The sequence below is a fragment of the Cygnus olor genome, chromosome 8, assembly GCF_009769625.2.
Source record: "Cygnus olor isolate bCygOlo1 chromosome 8, bCygOlo1.pri.v2, whole genome shotgun sequence".
Classification (NCBI taxonomy): domain Eukaryota; kingdom Metazoa; phylum Chordata; class Aves; order Anseriformes; family Anatidae; genus Cygnus; species Cygnus olor.
In genome coordinates, this window is record NC_049176.1 from 9355729 (window position 1) to 9383602 (window position 27874).

The 27874-nt window shown below is 60.1% G+C and overlaps 2 protein-coding genes across 9 annotated transcripts in view; one reads left to right on the forward strand and one right to left on the reverse strand.

Moving 5' to 3' along the window:
- Positions 1-19016, forward strand: part of LOC121074198 (myomegalin-like) — a 31296-nt gene extending 12280 nt beyond the window's left edge. For 3 of the 7 annotated variants that reach the window (XM_040565968.1, XM_040565969.1, XM_040565962.1), the window contains 35 exons: positions 192-284; positions 395-610; positions 1098-1256; positions 1601-1714; positions 1917-2054; positions 2329-2508; positions 2781-2975; positions 3842-3988; positions 5038-5113; positions 5659-5741; positions 5920-6036; positions 6585-6722; positions 7048-7160; positions 7829-7956; positions 11755-11846; positions 11936-12096; positions 12198-12513; positions 12608-12776; positions 12882-12998; positions 13083-13557; positions 13761-13996; positions 14215-14266; positions 14495-14712; positions 14872-15090; positions 15601-15822; positions 15957-16088; positions 16218-16337; positions 16436-16613; positions 16682-16806; positions 17012-17107; positions 17264-17451; positions 17771-17908; positions 17983-18121; positions 18216-18262; positions 18466-19016. In XM_040565968.1, the coding sequence (XP_040421902.1) occupies positions 192-284; positions 395-610; positions 1098-1256; positions 1601-1714; positions 1917-2054; positions 2329-2508; positions 2781-2975; positions 3842-3988; positions 5038-5113; positions 5659-5741; positions 5920-6036; positions 6585-6722; positions 7048-7160; positions 7829-7956; positions 11755-11846; positions 11936-12096; positions 12198-12513; positions 12608-12776; positions 12882-12998; positions 13083-13557; positions 13761-13996; positions 14215-14266; positions 14495-14712; positions 14872-15090; positions 15601-15822; positions 15957-16088; positions 16218-16337; positions 16436-16613; positions 16682-16806; positions 17012-17107; positions 17264-17451; positions 17771-17908; positions 17983-18121; positions 18216-18262; positions 18466-18498 (5370 nt within the window). In that variant the 3' untranslated portion in view covers positions 18499-19016. Of the gene's footprint in view, positions 1-191; positions 285-394; positions 611-1097; positions 1257-1600; positions 1715-1916; positions 2055-2328; positions 2509-2780; positions 2976-3841; positions 3989-5037; positions 5114-5658; positions 5742-5919; positions 6037-6584; positions 6723-7047; positions 7161-7828; positions 7957-11754; positions 11847-11935; positions 12097-12197; positions 12514-12607; positions 12777-12881; positions 12999-13082; positions 13558-13760; positions 13997-14214; positions 14267-14494; positions 14713-14871; positions 15091-15595; positions 15823-15956; positions 16089-16217; positions 16338-16435; positions 16614-16681; positions 16807-17011; positions 17108-17263; positions 17452-17770; positions 17909-17982; positions 18122-18215; positions 18263-18465 lie in introns of all 7 variants that reach the window. The other 4 variants (XM_040565964.1, XM_040565965.1, XM_040565966.1 and 1 more) reach the window with 4 other exon arrangements.
- Positions 19017-19295: 279 nt separating this feature from the next.
- PRKAB2 (protein kinase AMP-activated non-catalytic subunit beta 2) lies at positions 19296-27572 on the reverse strand. Of its 2 annotated transcripts, none has more exons than XM_040566003.1 (8): positions 27441-27572; positions 24577-24754; positions 24018-24184; positions 23158-23251; positions 22455-22569; positions 21053-21186; positions 20655-20723; positions 19296-20191 (listed from the first exon to the last, which is right to left on the reverse strand). In XM_040566003.1, the coding sequence occupies exons 2-8, from the start codon at positions 24736-24738 to the stop codon at positions 20114-20116; spliced, it is 819 nt and encodes a 272-aa protein (XP_040421937.1). In that variant the 5' UTR covers positions 24739-24754; positions 27441-27572; the 3' UTR covers positions 19296-20113. The 2 variants fall into 2 exon arrangements, with proteins under 2 accessions (XP_040421937.1, XP_040421936.1); XM_040566002.1 differs by having other exon boundaries at positions 22449-22569.
- Between the last annotated feature and the right edge of the window lie 302 nt (positions 27573-27874).

A 27874-nucleotide genomic window follows, 5' to 3' on the forward strand; every position in this document is an offset into this window, starting at 1 on the left:
AAGCCATTGCTGTGCATCCTGGAGCTCGTTAAATCAGCCATTGCTGTGCATCCTGGAGCTCGTTAAATCGTTTCTTGCAAAGGTCTTACTGTTGTGTGGCGCTGCTGTGTCATAATTGTGCTGGAGGCTTGGAATGGGAGGGTTTGTGCCTAGCTAGCCGGTGACTGGGCTTCCCACCCTTTGACCCGCAGACAGAAGAGCTGTACCATGTCATCGAAGGGCAGAATGAGACAATGGCCAAGCTGCGGGACATGTTACACAGAAGCCAGCTGGGACAGTTGCAGGTACGTGCTGGGAAAGCCTGAAATACATCTGGTTTGGTTCTGCAGGGATCCTGATTTTTCAGTCTTTCTTATGAAGTGAATCCTGAGTTTCTCTGTTTTCCTCTCGTCAGATGTCAGAGCGCCCAGCCTCCTCTCAGGAGCAGCAGGCAGCACTGCTGGATCTTCAGAACACGCTTTTCTGCACCCAGCTGGAGGTGCAGAAACTGAAAAGAGCTCAGCGCCAGAAAGAGCATCAGCTGGCTGAAGCCAGGAGGGCAGCCGAGCTCCTGGAGACCACGATGCACGAGGAAGAGCAGCAGAAAGAGGCAACCTGGAAACACAACCAGGTATGACAAGCACTTAGCCTGGAAATCTCTGGGGTTGCAGGGGTTAAGAAGCATTGGTGTAGGCAGTACTTCGCTCTCATTCACCACTTCTGCCTGCACCAGTCTGGTCCTTGTCTCAAATATGTCAGGGGGAATTCTCCAGCCTCCTTTGCTTCCTATCTGAGGAGTTAGAATCAACAAAGACACTTGTACACTGGTGCAAATGTCCATCTCTTCTTGCAATGTTACAGAGTTAACCTCTGCTGCTGCAGCAGCTTAGCTGGGGTTGCCTGTAAGCTCTGCCTGTGGCCAGAGCGAGGTATTTAGATGGATTTCCTGGGAAGAAATAAATTCCAACTTTATTGCTATGGAAGAGGATTTTGAGATGTGAAAGCGGTAACGTTGCAGAGCGTTTTAGGCTGCTCCCACGGTCCTTGTTGCTCTCAGCTCCTTCGGGTTGGTCTGCTCTTCACAGGTCTGTTGAGGGCTGAATGTTTTTCTCTCGCAGGAGCTGCGTGCTGTGGTCCAGCAGCTGCAGGCAGAGCTGCAGGACAAGGCTCAGCAGATCCAGGCTGTGGAATGGGAGAAGTGCTGCGAGCTGCAGGCGCAGGAGCAGAGAGTGCAGTGTTTGAGTCAGCACCTGGCTCGCAAGGAACAGCTGCTGCAGGTGAGGTGCAGGAAGACCTAAACTGAGTATGATTAGCCAGGGCCCCTCCTTTGGTATTTAGAGATGCAAAATCAGTCTCTAGCTTTCTTACATGCCCCTCAAAGAGAACAAAAGAGATGTTTCTACCGTCTCAAGGTGAGGAAGGAAGCATGGCTGTCCGAAGGCCTCAGCTCACGTAAAAGCCTGGTGGGCCCTGACAGGCACTAGTCGGCCAGACACAGGTGCTAGGATTCTTATACCCATCAACGTAGGGTCTAGTAATTAGCACGGAGTTTCCTGTACTGCTGTGTGTTGTTTTTTTTCCTGGACTGCCAGTTGTACTAGTGTGTGTGTTACTTCTTTAGGAATCGAGGGAACTTCTGCAGTGCCAGCAGAGCCTGGGCAGGAGCCCCGCGGCCGTGGATACCATGCTGGAGAAGCTGCAGCAGCGAGTCAGTGACAGGGATGCTGCTCTGGAGGTGAGCGCAGGTGACATCTCCCTGGTTTCCCTGTGGCTCAGTCTCCGGGCTGAGCCCAGGCCAACCACGTATTCTGTGTGCTCTTCTTGGCCCAGCCTTCCAGAGGAGCCCTCTGAAAGGCAGAGCTGAGGTGCCCCACGCAGAAAGGGGCCCTGCAGAGTCCTTCTCCCCCATCCTGAGCATTTCCCTCCTCTCACCCTAGCGAGCAGTAGATGAGAAGTTCTCTGCCCTGGAGAAGAAGGAGCAAGAGCTGCAACAGCTCCGTCTCTCCGTAAGAGAGCGTGGAGGTGACCTGGAGAGGCTGCGCAGCGTCCTGTCCAGCAACGAGGCCACCATTCACGTGAGTGCTTGTGCTTGGGCCCGTTGGGTCCAGTTTGGCTGTGGTGTGGAGCAAAAGGAATCCTTCTGTGAATGCTCCGTCTGTGGCCGGGGAGAGAGGGTGCTGGGGCTTGGCTTCCTCTGTCCCCGTGTGCTGGGCAAGTTTGTGGGTCACTCGTGTTTCTGGGCTGGGTGTAGAGGTGAGTGTGGGGCCTGGAGAGGATGGGGATGTGTGTGGTTTCGTTCAGGATGAAGTCCCTGTCCCTGCTTGAGCTGCTTCTGTTCTCTCTCCCCAGAGCCTGGAGAGCCTCTTGAAAGCCAAAACCCTGGAACTGGAACAGGTGTCAGCAACCTGCCAAAACCTCCGCTGGCTCAAGGAGGAGATGGAGGCCAAATCCTGCCGCAGGCAGAAGGAGCAGGAGGGGATCATCCAGCAGCTGCAGACGTGCCTGCATGACAGGAACAAGGAAGTGGAGGTGAGGCCTTGGCTTAGCCTCCCGAGCCTTCAGCCAGTTTGTCCGCAGAGAGAGCGGTCCCAGGCCAGGGCCTCCTGGCTGCCTGCCTCTGAGGAGGGCACCTAAACGTGTGCCCGTGCCTTGGAAGCTGGCTGCCTTCAGCACTGCTAAATCCCTGTGCTCGCTTAGACACAGTCATCTCATCCAGGCTGAGGAGCTTCTCTTCCCCAGACCCGTTGCAGTTTGTTGGTAGCAGTGTCTCTCCATCTCTCCCTCCCTCTCCTTCTGTTCAGGAGCTCACGGCAACTTTGCTCTGCAAGCTGGGCCCAGGGCAGAGCGAGGTAGCAGAGGAGCTGTGCTCGCGTCTCCAGCGCAAGGAAAAAATGCTGCAGGAACTCCTCAGCGACAGGAACCGTCAGGCTATGGAGCACGATGCTGAGATCCGGGAGCTGCTGCAGGCCATGAGCACCAAGGAGCAGTGCAGCAGAGTGAGTTGCGTGCAGCGCTGCAGCGTGGCGGATGATTTTGCTTTGTGCTCAGCAGCCAGAGAGCAGTTTCCTTCTGCTTTTGGCGTTGCCTGGCTGGAGCTGCTGAGCGTTTGAGAGCCGCCAAGCTGCTTTTAGGTCGCTCTCAACAGACCACGTGGGAGCAGTTGTGAAAGGGGAGCTCCTGTAGCAGTGTTCAGCTGCCAGGTCCCTCTCAGTACGCGGGCAGGGCAGGCCTGTGCGCTGTCGGGTGTGCGTGTGGTGGGGAAGGAGGTGTGGATCCTCCTGGCCATCCATGTGGGGGGGCCGTGGGAGGGTTGCTGCTTCACATAGGTGCTACCAGACCAGAAGGAAGGATTGTTTCTTGTGTAGCTCAGAAGTCCGAGGAGGCTCTGCTCCTTGCCTTTTAACTTAAACTTTAGCCAAACTATTGCATGAGGCATGTAGGAACCGTGGCCCTTCGAGTGGTATTTATTCCTCCTCCTGCACACTGGATATGATTGTGTTAACTGCAATACTTCACATCAAGTCCCCTTTCCAAAAAAAGGGGACTGAAAGGCAAAGCCCCATCTCTTTGTCTCTCCTGTGCCTCTTTTTCCTCCTGAATGGGGTGAGGGAATCTGAGGGACTTGTTCCTCTGCAAGGCTGAGCCCTGCTGCAGCAACCTAGCAAGCAGAGGTGAGGGGGCTGCAGTGGAGTCACTGCGAGTGGCCAGGAGCAGTAGTTCCTGGGCTGTTTGCAGAGCCCTTCTGTTACCAAACGACAGATAAATATTGAGATGTTTTCATTTAGTCTCTAAGAAAGGTGAGGGGTGGGGATCCAACCCCTGGTCACAGCCCTGCCTTTCCCTTTTTTCCCTGCTCAATCAGACGGCAACCGAGAAGATGGCACACGCCTTGGCTGAAAGGAGCTGCGAGTTGCAACTCCTGCGCCAGCACGTGCTGGGAAAGGAGCCCCTCAGGACCCAGTCGGCTGGTACCAGTCTGCTGAAGCAGGACAAACAACAGCCCCTGCAAGTAAGAGTTGTATGCTGTGGTTTTTTGCCTGTGGCCTTGGGCTCTAGAGAGAACTCGTTGCTGTGGGAGGAGCTGGAAGAGAGGAGTGCCACAGAATGGTAGTACTGAAAGTGGGATTAGGGAAGAGGCTTCCTGTAGGAGGATGAGAAGAAACAGAGGAGCAGAAATGTTGCCTGGATGCTCTGATGTTGATTCAGCAGCCTTTGTCACTCAGCGTCTCCTTTTGTTTTGATCAGGCAGTATGCGGGTCCTCAGGGCACTTGTGAGAATGAAAGAAATCCGCCCTCTGACCTTCCAGCACTGACCCCCTCCTTCCTTGGGCTGGGCCGTGCTGCTGCATTGTAATCCCCTCCCTGGCATCGTCACATTCTGGAGGGGACAAGGGAGCTAATTTTAGATCCCACTAATTCTTGGCAGAGCCTGCTGGGTGTTTGCTGTCTCTTCCACAATTGGAGTTGGTATTTTTAAAGCAGCTTTGCTAAAAACCCCTTGGAGGCTGAGCACAGCTCTAAGGCCACGTATGCCATGCTCCAGCTAGAGCAGCTGTTAATGGTTTAATGGTGAACTGACATGTTTGCAGCTGCTTAAAAACCTTCAACAGGTGGCTCACTTCTATTCCCAGGATGAAAGTGAGCCCTAGAGACTTCCAGAGATGAGGATTTGGGCCAAGCTCTGTGTTTTCCTTCCTGCATAGTCCCTCTGGGCCATGTCCTTGGATGAAGACAAAGGTCTACGTAGAGTCCAGTTGAAAATGCGCTTGCTGCAGCGGAGTGAAACCTGTTTAATCCTTACCATAAAGAAGCTCACTGTCAGCAACCTCGTAGGGCCAAAAAAAACAAGACCAAAGCCCTGTTGCCCAACCATCCAGCTTACAGGTTGGGTGCAACTCTTGTCCCCACTGTCTGGCCAGTCCCTCTTCATTGCGTTGTCACGTTTCAGAGGCATCAACGAAGCAGCCAGCAGCTTTGCTGCAGTCTGAGAGTCCTGGGGAAGCTGCAGGTGCTGGGTTCCCTGTAAAGATGTAAACCTGGAGGCTTTTGTGTTTTCAGGAAATGCTGCAGAGAGCTTGTGGAGCTACAGCCCCTGCCGGACCCCCACAGGGGGACAGCTGCCCGACAGAGGGAGGTGGGTGAAAGCTTCTCTCAAAGTCCTCCAGCGTGACCAGGGCTTTTTGCTGTGGAGGGAAGCGTGGTTATGTGAAACTGTCAGAGAGTAGAGGGTTTGGAGCAAGAGTGGGTGTTTGGAAATAAAGCTGTGCCTCTCCTTTGGGTGATGGTTCAGGAACGTCTTGGGGGTGGGAGTGTTAAAAAGAGGTTGGTGTTGGTTTGAGGTGAGATGCTTCAATTCAAGAGCTGCCCAGGGGAGGGGTTTTGACTTTGTGGTTCAGGCTGGGGTGAGAAAGGTGCCACTGGTTTGGGTTTTGCCTTGGGGTCAGGACACCTGAAGTTTGCCAGGGTGGAGACAGCAGGCCTGGGCTGCCGCTGTTGTCTTGGTCTGCTGTTTAAGAGTCAGGAGGGGAAGAAGAGCGTTTAGTAAGAGGCAGTGTGGTGGGAAGCGCGAGCATCGTGGAGCTATCTGACCAAAGAGAGGGATTCTGTCTTACCTGCGGTCAGCAGGAGCGGCTGACACATGATGACCCTGCAGTAACCTAGCTGTCTTTGCACTCACAGCATCACCGGCAGAACTGGAGAAGGATCTTGTTAACGCCAAAGAAGAGCTGGAGCTAATGGCAAAGAAGGAAAGGGAAAGCAGGGTGAGCCGGGGTTTAAGCCTCTGTTGGTTTCCCTTGCCTGTGGGGACCCTTAGGTGCCCATCCGTGGAGATTTTGACCCCCTCCGCCATGAGGGTGCCCCCAAGTGAGAGATGGGGCAGCAGCTTGCTTTGGGTTCTGGCTTTCTGAAGTTTTTCACAGCTTCCTCTTCTGTCCCTAGCGGGAGCTCGCTGCTCTCCAGTCTGTTGTGGCCACGCAGGAGGAAGAACTGCAGGTGCAGGCCTCTGATATGGAGTCTCTGACCAGGACCATCCAGATCAAAGAGGACCTCATCAAGGTGAGATAACGTGCTCTGCTGGGCCAGCTCCTTCTGCGAAGGCTGCAGAGGAGTCCCTTCTTTCCCCACATCTGTCCCTCAAAGTCACTCCATTCCACCGAATGGTAAGAGATCGGGAACCAAGCTGCAGGCTTGCTGTGGTAGCCGTGTCCGGGTACCTTTGCTAAAGCGAGGGGCCTCTTCAGAGTAACATGGGTATCTGTTCGGGGATGGGATTGCTTCTGGTTTGCCTACAGCCCTCCTTCTTGGACCAGAAGGCAAGGACCCCAAACCCCAAGAGGGCCGTTATTTAGCTTTTTGCTCCTTGTGTACCAAAACCCCTTCTTCAAGAGTACTTCAGACAGAATGTGCTGTGTCCCTTCTCAATTCTTGCTCCAGGCAGTTGTCTGTGTTTAAGATGCCCTGGGTGCACTGGCACTTCTTAGGAGACCTGGGTCTTTGCTAACACTGGAAACTTTGGGTAATGTGCTCCAGGGAGGGTTAGAAAGCTCCAGCTGTCCTTGTTATTGATCCCGTCTCCACTGATCCCCCCTGCTCTTGGTTTTCAGGATCTGCAGATGCAGCTGGTGGATCCTGAAGAAATTCCAGCCGTGGAAAGGCTGACACAAGAAGTGCTGGTGCTGCGGGAGAAAGTGGCTGTAGTGGAGTCACGAGGACGAGAGGCTACTGGAAGCAGAAAGCAGCAGGTACTGTGCCCTGCGGGGCAAGTCTGGGTGTGTTTGTATTTTTGGTGATCCTCAGTTACAATTGGATATGCCGAGGTGTGCTTGTTCTTGAAGGCTGGCTGCGTGTGATGGGGGGAATACAAAAGAGAGGAGAATTGGTTCCCTTTCGCATTTGTCTCAAGGGCAAAGTCTGTTGTGGAGGGTGACACTGCTTAACTTGATCCCTTCGATATGAGCAGGAGAGGCGTTGGTGCATCAGGAAGGAGAAGCCCCCGTTTCTCTGGGGCAGCAAGGTGCCTCTGTTGATTTGTCTAAGCGTTGCATCTTGTCTGTTCTCTCTGACCAGTTGTTACTGATGCTGGAAGGGCTGGTGGCCGAAACGAATCGGCTAAACGAGGCTCTCCAGGCAGAGAGGCAGCTCTACAGCAGCCTGGTGAAGTTTCACACGCACCCAGACAGGTAAGCGAGGCTGCCACGGCTCTGTTGCCCTGCTCGGCTGCTGGGGCACGTGGGGGTGGTCCGCTGGGGTAACCCCCAAGGCATCGATTGTTCTGGGAGTCCAGATTTTAGGCCGCCTTCCTCTAAAGAGGCATTTAAATGCTACATAACCTCCCCACACTGCCATCTCTAGGTCAGGCCCTTGTTGCCTGCCTTGCTCAGCGTCTCACCCCCGTTTGGCCACCTTTCAGAGGCTGCTTTCCCTGTCAAATTCCCAACCAACTGTTGGGTTGATAAGCGCCTAGACAGACCTTTATCTAGGCGGTTGTCCCACAGTGGTGTGGGGCCTGCATTCTTTGTCCTCCACACTAATCCCCTGCCCTTCATGGGGCTGCAGCCTCTGGGATATTTGAGCTACCTGCCAGCAAGAGAAGCACGTAAGTGGAGCGCTTGGGTAAGTACTGAAGAACAGCTGTGACTAGGAGTCCCCTGCCCCAGGCTGGAGCCTTTTTTGGGGATGGCCGTGCTCCGGGGAGGTTGAGAGGTGAGGCGAGAGGTGTCCAAGCCGCCTGTGGGAGCGTGCAGGGCCTGTGCCTGGAGTAAGAGGAAGCCCCAGACGGAGGGGCCGATTTGTGCGCTTGCCGCAGCCTGTCTAACCCTCTTCCCTTCTGTGCGGCGTGTCCGCTTAGCGCTGCGAGAGACCGCACTCTGCAGGTGGAGCTGGAGGGGGTCCAGGAGCTGCGGGGACAGCTGGAAGAAGCTCTTGGAAGAAGCTTGGAGCGTTTGAGCAGGCTGGAGACACAGGGCGCCATAGGAGGTGGGGAACAGGAGCGTGTGAGAGTCCTACCCCAGCATGCCTTCTGAGCACTGGTGCTCGCCCGCCTGCCACGGAAACGGTTCACTAACTGAGCGAGCCTGTCTCACTGACTCTGGGAGGGTTGCTTTGGGACTTAGTAACGGTACGGTAGAACTGGTGCAGGGCTTTTTGTCTCATTTTTGAGCTGCTTTGGAAACGGCGATCAGTGCAATCCACCTGTGTCTCCTGTATGTTCCTGTCTGACTCACCCCGGTGGCCACTGATGTATTTGCACATTCAAATCATTCCATTTTAGCTGATTTCCTTCTATTTCCCCTTCTCCCTCCCCCATGGGCCAAATAAAGATTCCCTTTCTCTGAAGGAAACACCAGATGTTCTCTATCATCTCCCAAGTGCATGAGTGTGAATTTTTGTACTCCCTCCCCGCTTTTCTACCCAGTGACATCCCCGGCTTGGGTCGATGGCTGCTGGTACAAAAGGAGAAGGTGTATGTGGAGAAGTGGGTGCCAGAGCAGTTGAGAATGGCTGCAAGACACAGTGGCACTTGCCTGGAGCTCTTTTGCAAGTCTTTGAGCGTAGGACCAATGATTCGTTTTGTGCTCAAACCAAATCCTAATCCAGCATTGATGACTTCACTGATATTTTTTTTGTTTGCTTACTGACTGTGAGTTGTCTCACCCTGGCTTGCAAGTGCCCTTGCAGGAGCTGTTCCTTCTGGTTTTTGGTTTTGGACAGATGGTTCGGGGTGACTGAGACCTGTCCCTGCTCTCAGAGTCTGGGCTGGTCTGCTCCTGTATGTCGCAGTGCATGTCTCACACACAGGTTCCACGTGCCCGTAGCTTTTCTAGGACATCTTTCCCCTCCTCTGGGAGGGTTGGTGCTGATGTAAGAACTGAAAAGCAATAGCAACAGCTTTCCAGTGACCGTCACTTCCCAAGTGCAGAGGGGTATGGATCCAGTCTCGTACTCAATCCCTTCCCAAGATGTCAACAGCAGATTTTGGACCTCTCTGGGCATCTCTGTTTCTGCTTGCTGGGGAAGCTGAACCCAGAGCAGGTGGAGCAGAAGAGCTCCCTCTTGCTGGGCTGTGCCATCGGGACCTGCCTGCTCTGCTGCACGTCTCCTTGTGACCTCTTCACGCATCGTGTACCCCGTGCCTTACACCCGTGCTGAGGTCTTCCTTTCCCACGCTCAGGCAGGGACAGGAGGCAGCACGGCGCTCCCTTCCCACGCAGCAGGTCAGCACTGCTCCTCTGGTCTGCGCCTATTCAGCAGTCCTCGTGTGGGACAGCTGGTGCTGCTGGGCAGCTCTCCTACTCGGTTAGCCTTTCCTGTCAGGTTTCATCTCATGCCCTTCCTCTCGCTTCTCTGTGTAGCGCCATCTTCTCTTTCTCCTGTCTCCCTTTGTAGGAGCCTTTGTGTCCTTGTCCTTATCTTTCCACCTTCCCTCCTCCATCCTGGCTCTGATGCCTGTCTCTCTGGGGAGCCCAGGGCAGGCTGCTTGGCCCTGGCTGGTGCTCTGGCAGCTCCCCTCTCGTGTTTTGCTACAGCTCTGTCCCTGCCCTCTGCTAACATCACTGATTCTGCTAACATGACTGATAAGTGATGCCCCAGAGGGAGCATGGCCCTAAGCAGAGGTGTCCCAGACTTTCTGCTCTGTTCTTCAGGGCTTTGTTTTATCCCTGATATCCCTGGCTGTGTGCTCCTTTACCCCTCAAAAAGACGAGCCTGAGCATCTCATGCCTGAGAGCACCCTCTCGCTGTGCAGTGCTTTGTGCTGTCTCAGAGCTTTTTGTGGAGGTCTTTCCTTTCTCTCTTAATTTCTCTGGAGCCCTTATTTCTCCTCCTCCGTTCCTAAGTGTCTGGTTGTTTCCAGCACAGCCAATGCACCTGGGGGATACGTGCAGTTTTCAAGCCACGCAGCTGATTCCCTTCAAGCTAGGCATGAGAGACACAGGAATCTGAGACAAACAGCGCTCAGCTCGCCTCATCCATTTTCCTGGTAGTACCCAAGCACTGAGCAGCCTCTCTCTTTGAAGTTGCACCATGGGTGCTGCTGCTGCTGTGGAGGGTTCAAGCACTCGGTGAACTCCAGCGCCAGCCTCGTCGTCTTTTTTTTTTTTTTTTTAACTCCTTTGAGATTTTTGCTCCTTTTTGTGCCTCAGTCCTGAAGCTGTGGGCAACGGTGAGGAGCAGGGGGCCGAGTGCTGGCAGAGAGGTGATTCTCCAGCGCCCCCAGAGCCTCTGCGCTGGCTCCTCCGCCTGGGCAGCCCGGTGCAGGTGCTCCTCACCTGCTCTAGCAAAGCCTGCAGCCCGGGGTCTGTGTGCCTTTCCCATTCACAGATCCACACCGAGCTGGGTGGCTTGTCACCTGGCAGCTTTGTGTCCCTGGGGGGTCACAGGGGGTCACAGGGCCATGCTTTGCCTGTGCTGAATGCCACCCACGAGCACTGCTGCTTCGCTGCGGGGTGCTGCTGCCCCTTCCAGCTGCCTCTAAGCGTTTTGCTCCATGAGCGATGCTGCTCCCTGCCTCAAGCGTGGTGCCTGGCCTTGCTCCCCAGGGCACAGCACCTTCAGGGCCTGTTCCTGCTGAACGGACCCCGCCACGTGGGGCAGCGTCTGCCCAAGCTGGGCTGGGAATCCCCCCGATTTTTTTTTTTTTTTTTGCAACCCCCTGGCAGTTGCTTTCTGCGAGGGGGTCTCCTGAGCGTGCCACCATCCGGGTGCTGGGGCGTGCAGCGTGCTGTGCTGCCGCCTCCCCTGCTGCAAGGCGTGCTCCCGGCTGGTCCTCGGCTCCTGCTCCTGGGAGCCGGGTGCTTCCCTGCTGGCTCCTCCTGTACCTGCGAGGTTTGGCATTTCCCCTGGGTTCCCCTGCTCAGCCCCAGCCCTGATGGCGCTGGCTCTGCCCTCGGGTTGAGCAGCTGCAGCTCCTGCAGGGCTTGAGGGGGGCTGCAAAACATGGTCCTGCGTGGTTCTGGGACCTGCCCAAGCTCTGCTCTCCGTGGGGAGGGAAGTCCCTGACCTGAACCGTCCCAGTCCAGGACTGAACCTGAGAGAAGCGGGCTGGGACCTGTGGCTGGGTGGGAGGAAGGTGCAAGGGGCTGAGCTGCTCAGACAAGGGGGTGAGCCCTCCCTTTGGGCCAGGAGCAGAGTATAAAAGCACGCCACTGCTTGGGTCTGTGGGGCAGGATGGGCCATAGCTCCCCCCACACACATTGCTGCTGTATTTTTGCCCCCTGCCTGCCCCACGTACGATGGGACACGAGCTTCCTTTTAGCTCTGCAAAGCCAGCGCAGGGCATGCAAGCAGCCCCGTGCCCTGTGCAGGGGTGGTGTGAGCAGCGTGGCTGCCACTGCCCTCTCTGGGCAGAGAAATGTGTGGGGTGGGCACCTGCACCCCGTGGGGTGGGGGCAGCGCCAGGGAGGTTTCCTGCACCAGGAGGTGCTGCTGGTGGTGGCCACGGCTTGGGAGGTCACCGCAGCACGAGGGGGACGCGTGCGCGTGGGGCAGTGCCACAAGCTCAAGGTGCTACGGGTGCAGAGGTGCGGAAGGGGCAGGTGGTGCTGCTGCGGTGCTGTCCCTGGGGCTGGGGCAGCGCGTGGCGCTGGGCTGGAGCTGCAGCGTGCAGCGAGGGGACGACCAGCTCCAGGGATGGAAGGGACACCTTGGTCCCGCTGGGAGCACCCCAGCACCAGGCACCTGCCCTGGGGCTGCCCGTGGTGGCCTTGCTGGAGAGGCGGGGACAGAGCCAGTGCCACGTTGTCACCGCTCTGAGCACCTCACTGTGCTGTCTCCTAGGTCAGGCCGTAGGGACGGATGCTGATGATGCCAGCACCGACTTTGCCAGCAGCATCGAGGAGGAGGTGGCTCACAGCACCACGACCCAGCACGTAAGTTGGGATGGTGAGGCACTGGGAAGAGAGGCTCTAGAGCCAGGCATCGTGCTGTGCCCCGTCACCCTCTGCCTTTGTTCCTCTAGAGCAGCCCCCGGGCCCCTAAGGAGAGCAGGGGCACTGAGAAGGCACCACCGAGGAGCGCAACGCCGGCCCTGCCGGAGCGGGGGCTGCGGGCAGAAGAGGAGCTGCGGGAGCTGAAGGCGCAGCTGGAGGAAGCCGGCTTCTCCTCCGTCTCCCACATCAGGCAAGAGCCCCGCGATGCGGGAGCTGGTGGGTGGCGGTGGCTCGAGGGGGAGCCCCGTGTCCTGGCTGCTGCCTGCCCCTCACGGCACCGTGTGCTCCCAGGAAGGCGATGCTGAGCCTGTGCCTGGAGAACGCGGAGCTGAAGGAGCGGATGGGTGAAGCCACGTTGCTGCTGGAGAGCGGGGAGCAGGAGGAGGCCGGGCTGGGTGGCTCTGTGTCACCTGAGCCCCGCAGGATGCAGCGGAAGGGCCGCAGTGCCCTTGGGGACCGCCAGGCTGGTGGCAGCGGGGACAGCCAGGGGCTCGCAGCAGAGAGGGGAGCTGTGCCCACCAAGCGCCCCGCGCTTGAGGCGCGGTGCCGGGACGATGCGCCCAAGAGACCCTGCCCCAGTGCCCCTGGTGGAGGGGACGGGAGCCACGTGAGTGCTGCGGCCACAGGGGAACCGGGATGGGGACAGGGACAGGGACAGAGGAGGGACTGGGGGAGCTCACAGCCCATTTCCCTTCCGGCAGGAGGAGGGCATGGCCCCAGGCAGGGGCTGGTCAGGGCTGGGTGCGGAGCTGCGCTCTCAGGTGGCGCAGGGGCAGAAGCAGTGCCAGGAGCTGCAGGACAAGCTGGCCGCCTCGGAGGCCACGGTGCGGGCGCAGGCTGAGCAGCTGGAGAAGTACCACGTCCTGCTCCGTGAGTTGTGGGGCGGGCGGGGTGGGGGTCTGTGCCGAGCCTGGCGTGCCTCGTGCGTGCATCCAGCCTGGAGGGGGGACCCTGAGCTGACGGGGTGCCCGGCAGGTGAACCCCACGCCCAGCAGCTCAGCAAGCAAGTGCAAGTGGACTTCCAGGACCTGGGCTACGAGACGTGTGGGCGAAGCGAGACCGAAGTGGACCGGGATGAGACCACCAGTCCCGGTAAGGAGAGTCAGGGGCTCTGGGGACCCCACGCCTTGCCCACGCTGCGTGGAAAAGTGACGCCGTGCCCTGTCCCCCCTGCAGAGTGTGAGGAGCTGGATGTGTTCAGCGAGCCCAGCCTGGGCGAGGAGCTGGGGTCCCCGTGCCGCCTGGGGGTGCCCAGGGCGGGCAAGGCTGCCCCGAAAGCCACGTCCCCTCCAGATGTGGGAGCCCTGTGCCAGCACATCAAGGACCTCAAGGCGCAACTTCTCAATGCCAACAAGGTGATCCAGAGCCTGCAGCGCCGTGCCCGCTCCGTCTCCATCACCAGCGGCTACACCTCGGGCACCGAGCGGCCCCCACCGGGCCCCGCCGCCTTGGCCTCGCCGTCCCACAGCCTGACCGATGAGGACGAGGGCTGGCAGTCGGACGGCCGTGGCACCCTCTGCCCGCCCGGCCCGTGGGCACACCACGACCTGGAGCAGCTGGTGCACCGTGTCGCACTCCTCGAGGCACAGCTACCTGCGACCAAGCCCCAAGGGGTTTTTCCCAAGGAGCTGCAATCTGCTACATGGCCAGGGTATGGTGGGGGGCATTGGGGCCGGATAGGGGGCTGTAGGGGTTTCCGGGGCTTTTCAGGGGTTGTCCCAGGCGGTGGCTTCTTGTTGCGTGCTCTACCCACAACCAGGCTCTCAGGGACACCCCCACGGCATCCTGTCCGTGCCAGGCTTACCTAGGGGGGTCAGGCAGCCCCATGACCCCCCTGTTTTCTGATCCCCCCAGGAAATACAACTCGCTGATCCAAGCGCAGGCCCGGGAGCTCTCCCACCTGCGGCAGACGCTGCGGGAGGGCCGCGGGGTGAGCCGCAGCCTGGCCCAGCACCTGCGCGATGCCCTGCGGTCCTTTGAGGAGCTCCTCCGTGGGACCGACATCGACTACTACCTGGGCCAGGGCTTCCGGGAGCAGCTGACCCAGGGCAGGCAGCTGGCCGAGAGGCTCAGTGACAAGCTGGGCACCAGTAAGTGCCTTTGGGGGGACACTGGGGTGTAACGGGGTGTGGAGGAATGGGAAGGGATGCTTTGATAGGAGCTGCGAAGAGCTGGGACCATTTGGACACCCTGTGCTGTGTGGGCTACCTGCTCCGAGCTGGGCTGTCCCGTGAGGGCTCTGTTAGGGGTACAGGCAGCCTCAGGTATGGGGACACTGACCGGTTCATGCCTGGCTTGTTGTTTTCAGGAGATCGACAGGACGGGGAGGATAAAACCAGCCACGAACTCCTGGCGCTGAGGTACCTGCTGCCAGGGAGATCTGGGGGGATCTGCTCTGCATGGGCACCCTGGGCTGGTCTGTCACTGCTCTCGGGGTGGGGTTCCAGGGTGCTCCAGGTGGGTGTCCTGGGGCTGCCTCTGCTCCCTCTCTGGGTTTGGCATCCTGGGCTGCCACGCAGCATGGGGGGGAAGTTGGGGTGTCATGCTGGAGCAACCACAGCAGCCCCAGTGATGGCCCATCCCCGCAGGCTCAGCCGGGAGCTCCAGGAGAAGGAGAAGATGATCGAGAGCCTGGAGGCAAAGCTGCAGGAGCGCTGCGAGTCCCCGGGCAGCAGCCGCCCTCCCTCAGAGTCGTCCCGCTCTGCCACCAGCGCCTCCTTCGTGTCCGATGCGCTGGAGCCCTGCTCCGATGGGGACGCAGCCAGCGAGTGCAGCCAGTGCCACGAGGAGCCCGCCCGACTCACAGGTACCACGGGGTGCCACGACCACGGGCTAGGGACACGCAGCACCCAGATCCCTGCTGTGGTGGGCACCTGTGTGGCTCAGCACCTCAGGGAGGACAGGACCCCCCCAAACTGAGCCAGAGCTGTGTTAACATCTCTCTCCGTCTCTCTCCTGTCTCTAGGCCTTCGCTTTGACTCTTTGTCCAAACCCGTTAGTGCCCCCCTGCCTGCGCTGACCCCCGGGCTGTCCCCATTCCTGCCCACGGGGCTCCCCACGCCCGCAGCCCCCGTGCTGCTGGGCTGCTGTGGGACCCCCGCCTGCTCCCTGGCCGAGGCGCAGCAGGAACTGCAGGTGCTCCGGAGGCAGCTGGGAGAAAGTGAGCGTGCGCCTCCGGCACAGGGTTAGTGCTGCCTGCCCTGCGTGCTGCGCTGTGCTGCATGGCCCCCCCAGCCCCCTCTGCCCTGCCTGCCCTGCCCTGGCCCTTCTCCTGCTCCCTGGGGCCACTGCTTCGAGGCCAGATCCCAACGCTCCGGCTGGGGGACGATGGGAACGTGGCTCTCCTGCACGAGGGGTGGGGTGGGTGGGATGGGCACAGCCTGAGGCAGCACTAGCGATTGGTGTGGGTGCTTGGGCACCACAGGTGAGGGCTGGTGTGGTTAGTTGTTGTGTAGGAGTGGGGCTGAGACCCCACAACTCGCGTCATGTAATCAGCGCATGCCAGGAGAACCTCTGCTCTTCAGGGTGAACGGGTTTGAGCAAGGCAGGAGACAGGCGGTGCGGCTAGGGATGGGGACAGCAGGCTGCGTGGATAGGCATAGCGAGAAGGGTGTGGCAAGAGGGTTTGTTACCCCTGTTCTTCCTCCCTGCTCGTTGCTCTCCTCCTCCTCACCCTTTTGCCCCGTGTGTGCAGGTGTGACACTGCCCGTGGCAACAGCAAAGCCCACAGCCTCGCTGGGACCCTTTGGAGAGGGCGGCAAACCCGCAGCATCGCTCTGCCAGCACGGCGCCCTGCAGAGCCTGGCCAAGGCCCCCGGGGCCAGCGAGACCCGCGTCCTCTGGGACGTGCCTGCTCCCGGCCGGCCTCTTAACGGGGCGCTGCCATCGGGGTACCCGTCCAGCCAGAAGCTAACAGGTACGGTCCTTGGGGGCATCCTGGGTGGCTGTGGGGGAAGAGGGAGGAGACGCAGCCCCAGGAAGGCTGTGGGGATGGCATGGGGCAGGAGGCATGGCCATCCCTGCCCTGAGACATCTCCCTGGCCGTGTCAGGGGCGGACCTGCTGGAGGAGCACTTGGTGGAGATCCGCAGCCTGCGCCAGCGCCTGGAGGAGTCCATCTGCACCAACGACCGGCTCCGGGAGCAGCTCGAGCGCCGCCTGGCCTCTACCGGCAAGGCCAGCGGTACGGGGCTGCACCGGGGCCAGCTGGGGGGCGGCAGGCTTTGCACACCCCATTGCACGGGGAAGGGCACTCAGCCCCTGCATGGCGTGGTGCCGGGGAGAGGGGCTCAGCACCCGTCCCCCTTTGCAGGTTTGCCCGGAGATGCGTACACCCAGGGGCCGGAGCCGGGGCTGCAGCTGAGCGGGGAGAACCGGGCACTGCGCGAGGACAACCAGACCCTGCGGCTGCAGTGCGACCATCTCTCCCGAGGTAGGGCCGGGCCAGGCCCCTCGGGGTCCGAGTCCCGGTGGGCTCACCCCGCTTGCCGAGTGAGGTGGCGGTGACATCTCCGTGCTCTGCGTCCCCAGAGCTGGCACGGGTGCAGGAGGCACTCCTGGCTGCCTGCTCCCGGGTGCGGGAGGCTGAAGCAGAGCTGGGCCAGAGGCGCGGGGAGCAGTGCAGGCTGGCGGAGGAGCTCACCAAGCACCAGGAGAGCATCCGGCAGCTCCGGGACGAGCGGCTCTCTCTGCAGGATGACAACAACAGGTAAGGTTTGGGGCCGGCGGGGCTGGGTGGTGCGGCTGGCTCCAGACCCACGTGTCACCTTTCTGCAGGCTGCAGCACACGGTGACACTCCTGCAGCAGCAGTGTGATGAGCACCGCCTGCTCCTGCAGGCCCTGCGCACAGAGCTGCATGTTTATGAGAGCCTCCCCGGCCCCGCTGCCGAGCCCCGTGCAGGTACAAGTCCCGTGCCCAGCTCACCCAGCCCCTATCACCAGCCCCTCCACACAGCTCCTGGGCTTGGGGTGCCTGTCCCAGCCCCGTCACGGCAGCGGAAGGGACACGGTGGCCCCGCTGGCAGCAGGGAGGGAGGGAAGGCCCCCAGCAGCCCCAGGCACAGAGCCACGGCCATCCACAGGGTCTCAGTCGCTTCTTGTTCCAGGCTGCTTCCCGTCCCCTCCGGTGCGGGATGTTGGCACCAGCTCAGCAGCTTTCTCCCCAACACCCTCTAAGACATCGGTGCCCCGGCAGGTGGAGGGTAGGTACCGCAGCACGAGTGCCTCAGTGCTGCTGAGACCGAGAAACTCATTGCACCCTTGCTGAGGATGGATGGCGAGCCCAGGGCAGAGCCAAGCCCCCAGGAGGGCCGCAGGGGCAGCAAGCAGGGGTCCTCACCCAGCCCTGCTTTCCTCAGAGACGCTTGGGGCGGACCCAGCGGTGAGGAGGAGCGAGGGACCGACAGGGGCTCACGTCGTCGGCCGCCTGGATGCCTACCGGTCCCTGGAGCAGCGCATCCTGGAGGGAAAGGCACTGGCCCGTGAGCTGACGTGTGTGACGCGCCCGGTGCTCGGGCTGCCCAACCACCTGCTCCCGGGAAAGGAGGTAAAGCGTGGGCAGGACGATGGGGCTGGGGGACGGATCCTGCTCTGCAGGCCTGGAGCAAGGAGGGAGGCTCCATCTCCGCCACGGATAAATCAGGCTGGTAGCAGCGAGGCAAGGTGGCAATGTGGGGGATTTAGGGCCAGATCTCTGCAGCATGGGCTCCCTGTAGCAGGCACGAGTGTGCTTGAAGCATACTGGAGGGGGTCCAGCCCAGGGGCTGTCGCCAGCACTGCTGTGTTGGGCTGGGGACAGCAGCTCCCTGGGTGCAGCAGGATGTAGGTGCCCCAGCAGCACCCACTCCTGCACCCTTCTCCCACAGGTCCCGGGGTGCACGGGCGCAGGACACCTCTGGGGCAGCGCCAGCACCCTGCACCGCGTCCTGGAGGAGTGTGCCTCTCTCCTCACCACCTTCTGGAGCACCGTGCTGCCCGTCAGCCCTGCCCAGCACCAGGGCAAGGTAAGCACCGTGCTGGGTGCTGGTGGGGCGATCGGGCTGGATGCGTGCCACTCACGGCACTCGTCTCGTCCCAGGAGCAGGCTTTACAGGGTGAGATCGCAGCGCTGCGTGCCCAGCTCTCTGAGAAGGAGGATGCCCTGCAGAGCACGGCTGAGCAACTCCGCAGCATGGCCCGGCTCAAGGACAGCATGGAGCAGTTCATCGTGAGCCAGCGTAGGTGGCACAACCAAGTTGGCCTGGTTCCTGTGTTACGGGGTCGCTCTGTGGCGCAGGGACCTCACTGACCCCGTCCCCTTCTCCCTCGCAGTGACCAGGACTCACAGCGTGCTGCGCAAGGCCAGGACGAACCTGGAGGTAAGTCTGCCCTGGCAGCCAGGATAAAGCTGGGTGCCCTTGCCCTGGGGATGGGCGCAGATGGGACGCCGCGTGGATTCGGGACTGTTGGCTGTCCCCACCCTCTGCGTCCCTGTCCCTGGGGCACAACAGCCCCCTGCAGAGCGTTGGCCCAGCCCTGCCGGCCAGCTGAGCACTCACCGCCACGTGTGCTCTCTCGCCAGGTGAAGGCCCAGCAAGCCCTGCCTGTCGTGTGAGCCCCAGGCAGGGCGGGAGCGATGTCCCTGGCCACGCAACGGCCCATCGGCCACCGAGCCGTGCCGCCTCCGAAGGCTGGAGCAGACAGGGCTCGGAGGTGCCCAGCGCTGCCCCAAAACCAGGCACCGGACAGTGGGTTTGGGACAGCGCTGGGTGTTGCGTTCCCTCTATTTGCCTTCGCTTGGCATCGCTGCAGCAGCTGCTGGCTTGGGCTTTGCCTGCCCCATGCTTTCAGCGTGTGCCCCCTCCCACCCGTGGTGCTCAGCGTGGGGTGTCACGGCCCTCCGAGCCGAGCACCTCTGGCCCTGGGACTCGGTCCCACCTGTAACCTTGCTGCACACCTGCCCCTGCTCGTGGATGTATGTATATATAGATAGATGGGTACAGGTACAGATATCGGAGCTGCGTTCCAGGGGCTCCCCGGGCGTGTTGGGGCCCCGGCGCGGGAGGAAGATGTAAGAAGTGACGTGTTCTGTTCAGTGGCTTCAGAGTCCCCAATAAAGCTTTCCTTTGGGTCCTGGTGTTTCTGGCACGCCTGTCCCTGCAGCTGTGCCCTCCTCCCCATGCCACCCAGGCCTCAGGGGCCATAGGCAGTGCCCGTGCCCAGGGGGACAGCTCTGACCCCCCCTCCCCGAGCACTCAGGGCAGCTCTGTGCCCTGCAGGGTGTTCCCTTCCCTCCCCTCACGCCGGCTCACCCCACGGCCAGCAGCCCAGCACCTGCGAGCGATGCTGCGGCGGGGTGGCACGAGAGGCTTCGCCGCTCCAGATCCCCCCTCCAACACCAGGCCAGCGGCACCGAGAACAATAAATACTGTAATAAATAGAGAAAACCCTGTCACATGGCACTGCTTCGGCAGCAGACGGTGCAGCTGGGGGCCTGGGGCACCTGCCGTGCTCCGCTCTCCCCAGGCCCCCCCTTGAGCGCGGGTGTGCGCAGGTGTCCCGCTCGCTGTGCCGGCGGGGCCGGGGCAGGTGTTCAGGTGTTCAGTCCTTCGCGGCGCTGTCCTGGCAGCAGGTAAGCGTGGCTGCGTCTGCCTGTTCCCTCCCTCCTGCTGGCTCAGCACTGAACCCGGCGGAGGGCTGTGGCCGGAGCTGCGAGCTCGAAGCTGGGGAGCACGAGGAGGGGGCAGCCCCACACTCAGGGCTGGGGGACAGGGACGGATGGCAGGACGGGCCTCCCGGAGCCCCCAGGGACCAGCGTGGCCTTGGAGTCATCGCCAGGGCAGCAGGAGGACACGCTGCTGCTGGCCTGGGCTGAGGACGGTGCCAGGATGGCCTCGGGGCCCTCGCAGGCTGGAGGAGATAGGTAAGGTGAAGCCCTTTCCGTGTTGGGAGCGAGGGAAGGCTGTTCTGGTGAGCAGCAAAGCAGCCCCAGACTCACAGAAGCCAAGGGGAGCTGGAGGTGGGTGGAAACCAAGGGTTAAATCAAACCACACCAGTAGGATGGGACAGTGCCACAGGCCCCAGCAGGCTCGGGCTCATCACCGGGGCCTGTGTCCCTGCCGGGTTTGAGGCTGGAGCCAGTGGCCAGTCCCCACACAAGTCCCGTGGCCCAGCGTGTGCAGACAAAGTGGCATTTCGTGTCCTGCGTGGGGGGCGGATGAGGCCCCAGCTCAGATGGGCTTGTAGAGCAGCGTGGTGACGTACTTCTTCTTGTAGCGGTGCGTGGCACTGAGCACCATCACGCCGTCCTGCGAGAGGCACAGCGTCAGCTGGAGCAGGCGGGGGGCTCGACGCAGCCCGGCCGCGCCGCCCCAGAGTAGGGCATCCCAAAAGAGCTGTGAGTGAGAGGCCCCCGCTGCTCCATGGGCTCAGGGAGCCCCCCAGCGGGTCCCTGCTGTCCCGAGCCCCACAGCCAGCAAGACGCATCCATCCCCTGTGACAGGGAGCCAGGGCAGAGCAAGGGAAGGATCTGGTGCAGATCCCAGCCCCACTGCGCTGTGGGGAGGCAGCTACAGGGAATTTTGGGGCTGTAAGGAGGCCACAACCTACACCCCTGCATGTGCTACGTTTCACCAGGCAGCCGAGAGCTCCTTGTGTGGGTCCTCCAGCCCCCTGCCACCATCTCCACCCAGGTCCTGTGCCCTGCAGGCTCCTGGGAGCCGCAGCTGCTCTCCTTTCCTCACCCAGTGAACGCCAGGGTTCTGCCCTTACCTTGATGGAGAGCGCGTAGAGGTGGTTGAGCATGACGTGGTTGGGTTCGGGCAGCAGTGCTGGGTCACACTAGGACAAGAGAAGTGTCAGGAGGGAACAGCAGAGCCCTGACCCCAGAAGCCCCAGCCAGCACGGGGAAGGATGCTGCCACCGAGCAAGGAGCTGCCACCTCGGGCAACCTGAGCTGCTGGGTGGCTGTTCTGAACGTGAACACAGCCCAGCTGAGCACCAGGCAGAGCAAGGGGCCAAACCAGAGTGGTTAATAGGAAAATGGATGTTTTTCCCAGCAAAGAGCAAGGGCCAGGTGCCAGCAAAGGGGAGACCAGGCTCCTTGCAGACAAGACTCCCCTTCCGTCCCCACATGGCTCTCTGTACGCGGGCAGTGTGCCGGTACCCACCGAGATGTTGGTGTCCTTGTTGAGGATGACCTGGAGGAGGTGAGGCGGGAGGATGGGTGGGGATTTGAAGCGCTCCTCGGGCCGGTATACATACATCTCTTGGCCGTACGGTCCGGGTGGTGAACTTGATAAGTCTAAAGGGAAGAGACATGAGACGGCTAAAGCAAGACCGGCAAGCCCAGAGCAGCGCCCAAGAGGGTCTTTCAGGCATTAGTGTCTTCCATGAGCCCAGCCTGCAATTGGTCCTGGGCAGACTGGGGTTAGCATGCAGTGGGGCAGCAGTGCAGGGTCGTCACGTCTCACGGCTAGAAGCCACAGCAGCTAGGGGACAGGTGGTCTCCCCTCAGCCATGTATCCTACAGCAACAGATCAGACTTCTCACAGCACAATAAGCAGCCAGGCAAGCCCTGGGCATTTCCAAGCATGGCTATAAGCTGGCGCATGCACTGACACAACACAGGCAGCCTGCGGTATCCACTCCGAGACCCCTACAAGACTCTCAGCCCTGCTGGGTCTCTCTCCCTGGGCCGAGCAGCACCCTTTGCAGCAGGCACGGGGGCACAGCAAGCAGCCACCTGCACGCTCGCTGGTGCTGCACAACTGCCTGACGGGGAGGTCCCAGAATGGGAATTCCAGGTTTAGGAGCCGTTCAGCCTGTGTGAGGGACCACAGGAGCTCGATGGCGCTGGAAGCGGGAAGGGCCGCATCTCCCAGCCACATACAACCTGATCATTTGGGGACAGCCAGCACCCGGAAGGGTTCCACCTCCTCGGAGCTGCTGCTGCTTGCCGGCTTCTCTTCATGCTGGGCAAGGGCCTAGAGCTGAGGTTGTACCTGAGACGGTTTATTCCAGGGAGAGCAGACTGCTCTCAGAGCGCCCTGGACCAAAACATGACTGAGCTACCTGCCAGCACCGCCAGCGCCTGCGCGGTAACCTAACCTGCCGCTGTAACACGAGCGAAGGAAGGTTTCCGATGTGCCAGCAATAGTACAAATCGCCTTGGCGTGAAAACCAGGAGCAGCTTCTGAAAATAACCCGGCTCCTGCTCTCGCCTAGCTGCCACCCCAGATCAGATGACTTACTCACAGTTGAGCAGACAGAGAGGGGTGATGTTCCTGGCGTTCACCAGTCTGAAATGGCAGCCTCAGCCGCAGACAGGCACCGACCTTGCTCTGGGACAGTGCTAGCACAGAACAAGTTACACCAGCACAGCCCCTCATGGAGACGAGGCCTTGGCTGGGGGCTGCTGAGGACACAGGCAGGACACGCTGCCAAACCCGAATCTCTCCAGGCCTACACCTCTGCTCAGGGGTCCGTTCACCCCCCGAGCAGTGAGTCTCAGAGCAGGAGGTGGAGAATAGCGCATGCAAAGCTGCAATGCCACAAAAAACTCACCCCGACCTGAGGTTTCTGAGCTCTCCAGGGAATCCACCTTCAAAGCATCGAACACCTCAAAGTCAGACTTCTTGACGTGAATCAGGTTGTTAATCGTCCCCATCTGGCTGGTGACCACAGGCTGGAGAGAACAGAGGTAAGAGTCTTCCTACGTTACCCTCAGCTGAAGCGCACACAGATTCTCCCAGCCCACATTGCCTTTGCTATGTCATTATCTCAGAGCACAGGAGGCAAGAGTCTAGCTCCGCTCTGCGCTTGCAGATCTCTGCTGATTATCCTGGGAGGATCTCCCTTTACTCCCAGGCTCCAGCATCACCTCCTGTTTTCAATCTCCTTCCTGCTACATGCCGATGGGTAAGTGTCCTCTCCTTCCCATGCTGATCCTGCGTGATTCAGTTTGCAGGAGAACCTGCAAGTGAATGCTGACCTGTGGCTTGTCTTTCCATGTAGCTGACTCTGAATGGGCCTTTAAAGCTTTCTGGTGTCTTACTGCCACCCAATACCTCCCCCGTGCTCCCCCATACAGCTAGTCCCCATACAGCCTGTCTAAGCCCAGAGCAACCAGCCTCTGACAGGATTTGTGGGATGGAGTTCTCCTTTTATTTTGGCAGATACCCTCTGATCTTCCTGCTCTCCCTCTGCTGCGGTCAAATCATTTCTAATCCCCTGACCAGGGCAAGATCTGCAGGGATAAAGCTTTGAGAGTTACCTCCGATGGGTCATGGACCCACTGGCCGTCCACAAAGAATTTGTACTGGTGCTCTCCTTCCGGGAGGTCCAGGATAGCAACAAAGTCGTTGTGGCTGTGCAGAGAGAAGAGACGTGCCACACCATTACCCCGGTGATGCTCTGGATGCTGCCCTTCCATGGGGTCCCAGAAAAGAGCACGCTCAGAGCCCCAGCACGACTCAAACCCCTAGGAGCCCGGCTTGCAGACCTGCCCTGCGTGCCCACGGAAGCTGTTGTGTCAGATGCTGTGTGCAAGGATGTGTGGACAACACATCTAAACTTGTGCTGGCACTGCAGGATGAGAGCAGGAAGCACAACAGCTCTGCCTGTGGAGTCTGCAGTTGAGATAAACCCATGCCACATATTTGCTGGGGTTATGCCTAGAGTCCTACACAGTGTTTCCAGGAAAAACCCAGATGTATTGCAGAGCAACAAGAAAATCACTATGGCAGGGAGACATGTGAGGGACGACTAAACAGCCCCTGCTGGCAACAGCACAACTAGGCATGAGGTAAGGCCACAGCCTGGGGAGAGCTCCCAGGGAACTGCAGCGTACCTGGGCAGGGCTCTGGGGCCAGGACTGCAGCATTGCAGTTCCCGGCATCCAGCTGGGAAAACAAAGCTGCCCGTCCTGTCCTGTCCCGCTGTTTCACAACTTCCTACCACCACAGCAGCACCACCCCGGGGAGAAGCTGACCGTGTGTTTGTGACCTCTAGCTCAGGCATTCTGAACCGAAAAAAGCCAGGTGAGCAAGAGGAACAGCATCCGGCACCGAGAGGAGAACCTGCTGCCTGCACTGGAGCAGAGGAGAGCACAGGGTGACCCGAGGGGCTGGCTACCTCTTGATGAGCGGGATCTTGGTGCTCCAGTTGTTGAAAGATCCGGAGATGAAGACCTCTTTGCCCCCATCAGCCCAGCGGATGACAGTGGGGCGAGCCTGTTGGGATGGTTTCACCGACTCCTCCAGATCCGGCTGCCACGACACAAACTCCTTGTCCCCAGGAATCTGACAAAGAACACCAGAGCCTGGCTGAGTCACGGAGACAACGGGGGTCACGCTCACTTCCCCCCGGCTCTACCAGCCCACCTGCACATCCCAGACAAGAGCAACACCAGCCTATGCGAGCGGCTCAACGCGCAGGGGATGTTTCTGTTGTGCTGCAGCTCAGCCTGTGGTTCCTTCTACAAAAGGGGTCTCCCAGGACCCCGTGGCCCTACCTGTGTTTAGCCACACAGCGCTTGAATTAAACGCAGGGCAGCTCTCACATCAGCTGCTACTGCCCGCTTGCTAAAATCCCTCTCCACACAGACTGAGCCCAGCACAGGGCTCTGGGACAAGCTGAAGCTCCAGCCAGGACCCCAGACGGAAGGACTGTGAAGGCAGCAGCCATCCCCTACCTTGGAGTCGTGGGAGCTGAACACGCTGGGGTCGTCGGTGCTGCCCACCATGATCTTGTGCGGGTGCTCCTTGGCAGCGTGGGGTGTGCTGGAGCCGTCGGAGCGGTGAGACTTGGAGCCATGGCGCTCCCCAGACACTCGCTCGCTGGTGGTGTTGCCCATGGCAGCTCAGCAGCCCCTGTGGGAGGGAGAGGAGGGCAGCGTGCCTCTGCCCGCGGGCTCCTGCAGCGAGGAGCGCAGCGAGAGCGCTGCTTCCCAGCGCCCTTTGCCAGGACAGACTGACAGCAAGCCTAAAAAAGGCCCAAAGTTCATTCCCAGTGCCAAGTTTGGGAGCTGAAGGGGAGTTTAACAAACAAGACAGCTTGACCTAATTATAGCCGTATCCTTATGAACCATCATGATAGTTACGCTGCTAATTGTTACATTCTACAGCAGATATGAGTTGTACTGCGTCTTACACAAGCCCTTACCAGACAGCAGAGCACAGAGGCACTGACGGGAAAAATAAAGCCAACCTTTACTGGCAAATCAGTTGGTTGGCGCTAACAGAGCCTCTTTCACAGTCCCACAGTTGGGCTCTCCAGAAAAAAAATGCTACGTCCAGCAAGAAAACAGCCAGAGAGTGAAAGTAGCAGCTGTTTAACAGCTCCCAACAAGTCTCCGAGAGCTCGCGGGCAGAAGAGCAGAGCCTCGCGCCTGGCAGGAGTGGCAGGGAGCGCTCAAAGCGCCCGAGTGGAATCGCCCAGGCTGGAGCTTGGCCAAGGCAAGGGGCTACCGCCGTGGTGCCTGCAAGAAGCTCAGCTCTCGATGGTGTTCATGTCTTGTTCAGGCCACCACGTCAGCCGTGGCAGAGCACAGCGAGGAGGTATGCTCATTGCACCCGTCACCCAACGCGGGGGCATTGGGAGGCACATCAGTTGGGACGGGCACATCCAGCCGCCCCGGCACCGTCATCCCCATCTCGCCCAGCCTGGAGAAGGCAAAGCAGGACGAACTGGCCATGCAGCGCCCAGCCACAAGCAGCTACGCACCTCCTGGGACAAACAACAGAGCCACTGTGGGTTACGTGGGAGTCTCCAGGCCTTAGGCGGTTTTCAGGAGCCGAGATGGGTCGGGGTTCTCATCCCCTTCCCAGCTTTATTTTGCAGCTCGGCTAAGCCAATCGCCAGCTCTGCAGAGCAAGGCAGGAGGACGGCCAGCCTTGCTTCATTCGCTTAGTTACGACATTTGGGGATTTGTTTAGAAGATCAAGTTATATGAAGGGTGCCAGGCAAGGCTGCCAGCCAAAGCCAGGCTTTAGAACATTACGAAGCAATTACTGAAGTATTTCTTAAATCCCAAGGGCTGGAGGACAGCTAGCCCATACGCCTACCCTCCTGCAGTGAGGATCAAGCGTCCCTGAGTGGTTCAGGCCGGGAGAGGTGTTGGGCCGCTCAGTCTGACACCCTTGCCCTCTGCCCCGGAGGAGGTTTGCGCAGCTCCCCACAAAACCTGCCCCTGTGTGACTGCACAGGGTGTTAAGAGGTTTCTTCCGCAGCACCTCTGCTACGGCTCCCTTACTGCTCTGCTGCGAGGCACGTCAGAAGGGCTGAACCTCTTGTATGAAGACAGACCTGAGAGATACACGCAGGCTTTTACAAAGCTCCCCCTTCTCTTCTCTACGAGGAATCCCATCCCTTTGGCTGTCCCTTACAGACCACACTCCTAAAACATTTCCTGCGGTTTCTCCCAAGCGGTGCCTCCTCTCCAGAGCGTCGTGGCAGACACGAGCACCTCCTGCACCACGCACACAGCCCCCCTACCACATTGGGACAGGGAGGCACAGCTCCTCGAGCACAGCCTGTTGTACGTGGCTTCACTGAGTTAACTTTCACAGCCCAAACCCTCCTGAACTCTGGTGAGCCCCTGCAGCACAGCACGCTTTGTCGCCTTGACACAAGAAGTTCCTAGTGCATCGTCCAAGTCAATAATACACACGCTGCCAACACCAAAGCCCAAGCAAACCTCTGCAGCACCTCAACGAACCTGGCAGGTGAACCTCACGAACCACGGCAGGCCGTGAGGATAAAAACAATGGGGAGCAACTCTTTGCTCAATCAGATATTGACAGGACAAGGGGGAATGGCTTTAAACTAAAAGAGGGAAGATTTAGATTAGAGATTAGGAGGAAATTCTTCACTCAGAGGGTGGTGAGGCACTGGCACAGGTTGCCCAGAGAGACTGTGGATGCGCCATCCCTGGAGGTGCTCAAGACCACGATGGATGGGGCCTTGGCCAACCTTATCTGGTGGGTGGCATCGCTGCCCACGGCGGGGGTTGGAACTGGGTGGGCTCTGAGATCCCTTCCAACCCGAGCCACTCTAGGAGTCTATGATTTTGGAGAGGCGGGTTTGCAGTTTGGGTTTGCTGTTCAGCACCCGTCGCCCGCAGACCGCTCAGCACTCACCTCTGGGCACCGAAGCCACCCAAAAAAGGCCGAGTGGCCCAAATTCATGACTATTTTGGTGGAGAAAACGGGCCGTTCGGTGCTTCTGCTGGCACCGGGCTGCAGGGACGAGCCCCGGAGGCACGTCTCGCCCTGAGTGCGCGGCTGGGACGAGGCTGGTGGCAGCAGCCGGGCTGTGACACAGCCCCCAAACAGTGACACCGGGGGGGGGGGGTCCGGTGACAGAAGGTGACTCGGAGCGCTGCCACAGCCCCACCGGGCACCCACCGTGCCACCCTCCTGCCACCCACCGTGGCGCCCAGCCGCCACCCGCCCCGGAACCGCCGTTTAGCGGGACGGGGCGGCAGCAGCAGCGGCCCCCCCGCCCCGTCCCCCCGGCAGCCCCCTGCCCCCCGGCAGCCCCCGGTCGCGGCCCCACCTGCCCCCGCCGCCGCCGCCGCCGCCGCCGCCACTCTCCGCCTCCGCTCAAAATGGCGGCCGCCGCCACCGCCGGCCTCTGCGGGGCGCTCTGCCCCGCCTCCATTTTGGGTGAGGGCGGCGCGGCTTCACGGCGGGCCGGGCGGGCGCCGCCATCTTTGCTGTGGGCGGCCGGCCATGTCGCTTGTGGGCTCTGGGGGGTGTGGTGGCGGAGGGTCTGTCAGCACGGAGGAGACACGGAGCCTGGCACGTCAGCCCCGGGGCACCGGGAGCAGCTTTATTGCCCCTTTTTTGGGGTTGTGTTGTTGGTCTCCCACCCTCCGCAGCCTGCAGAGGTGTTGGGAGGTGAGGGTGTGAGCCCTGTCCCCGGAGCGTCCTCCACAACAGCAAAACCCCAAAGTGAGAAATAAGATCACAGAATCATAAAATCATAGA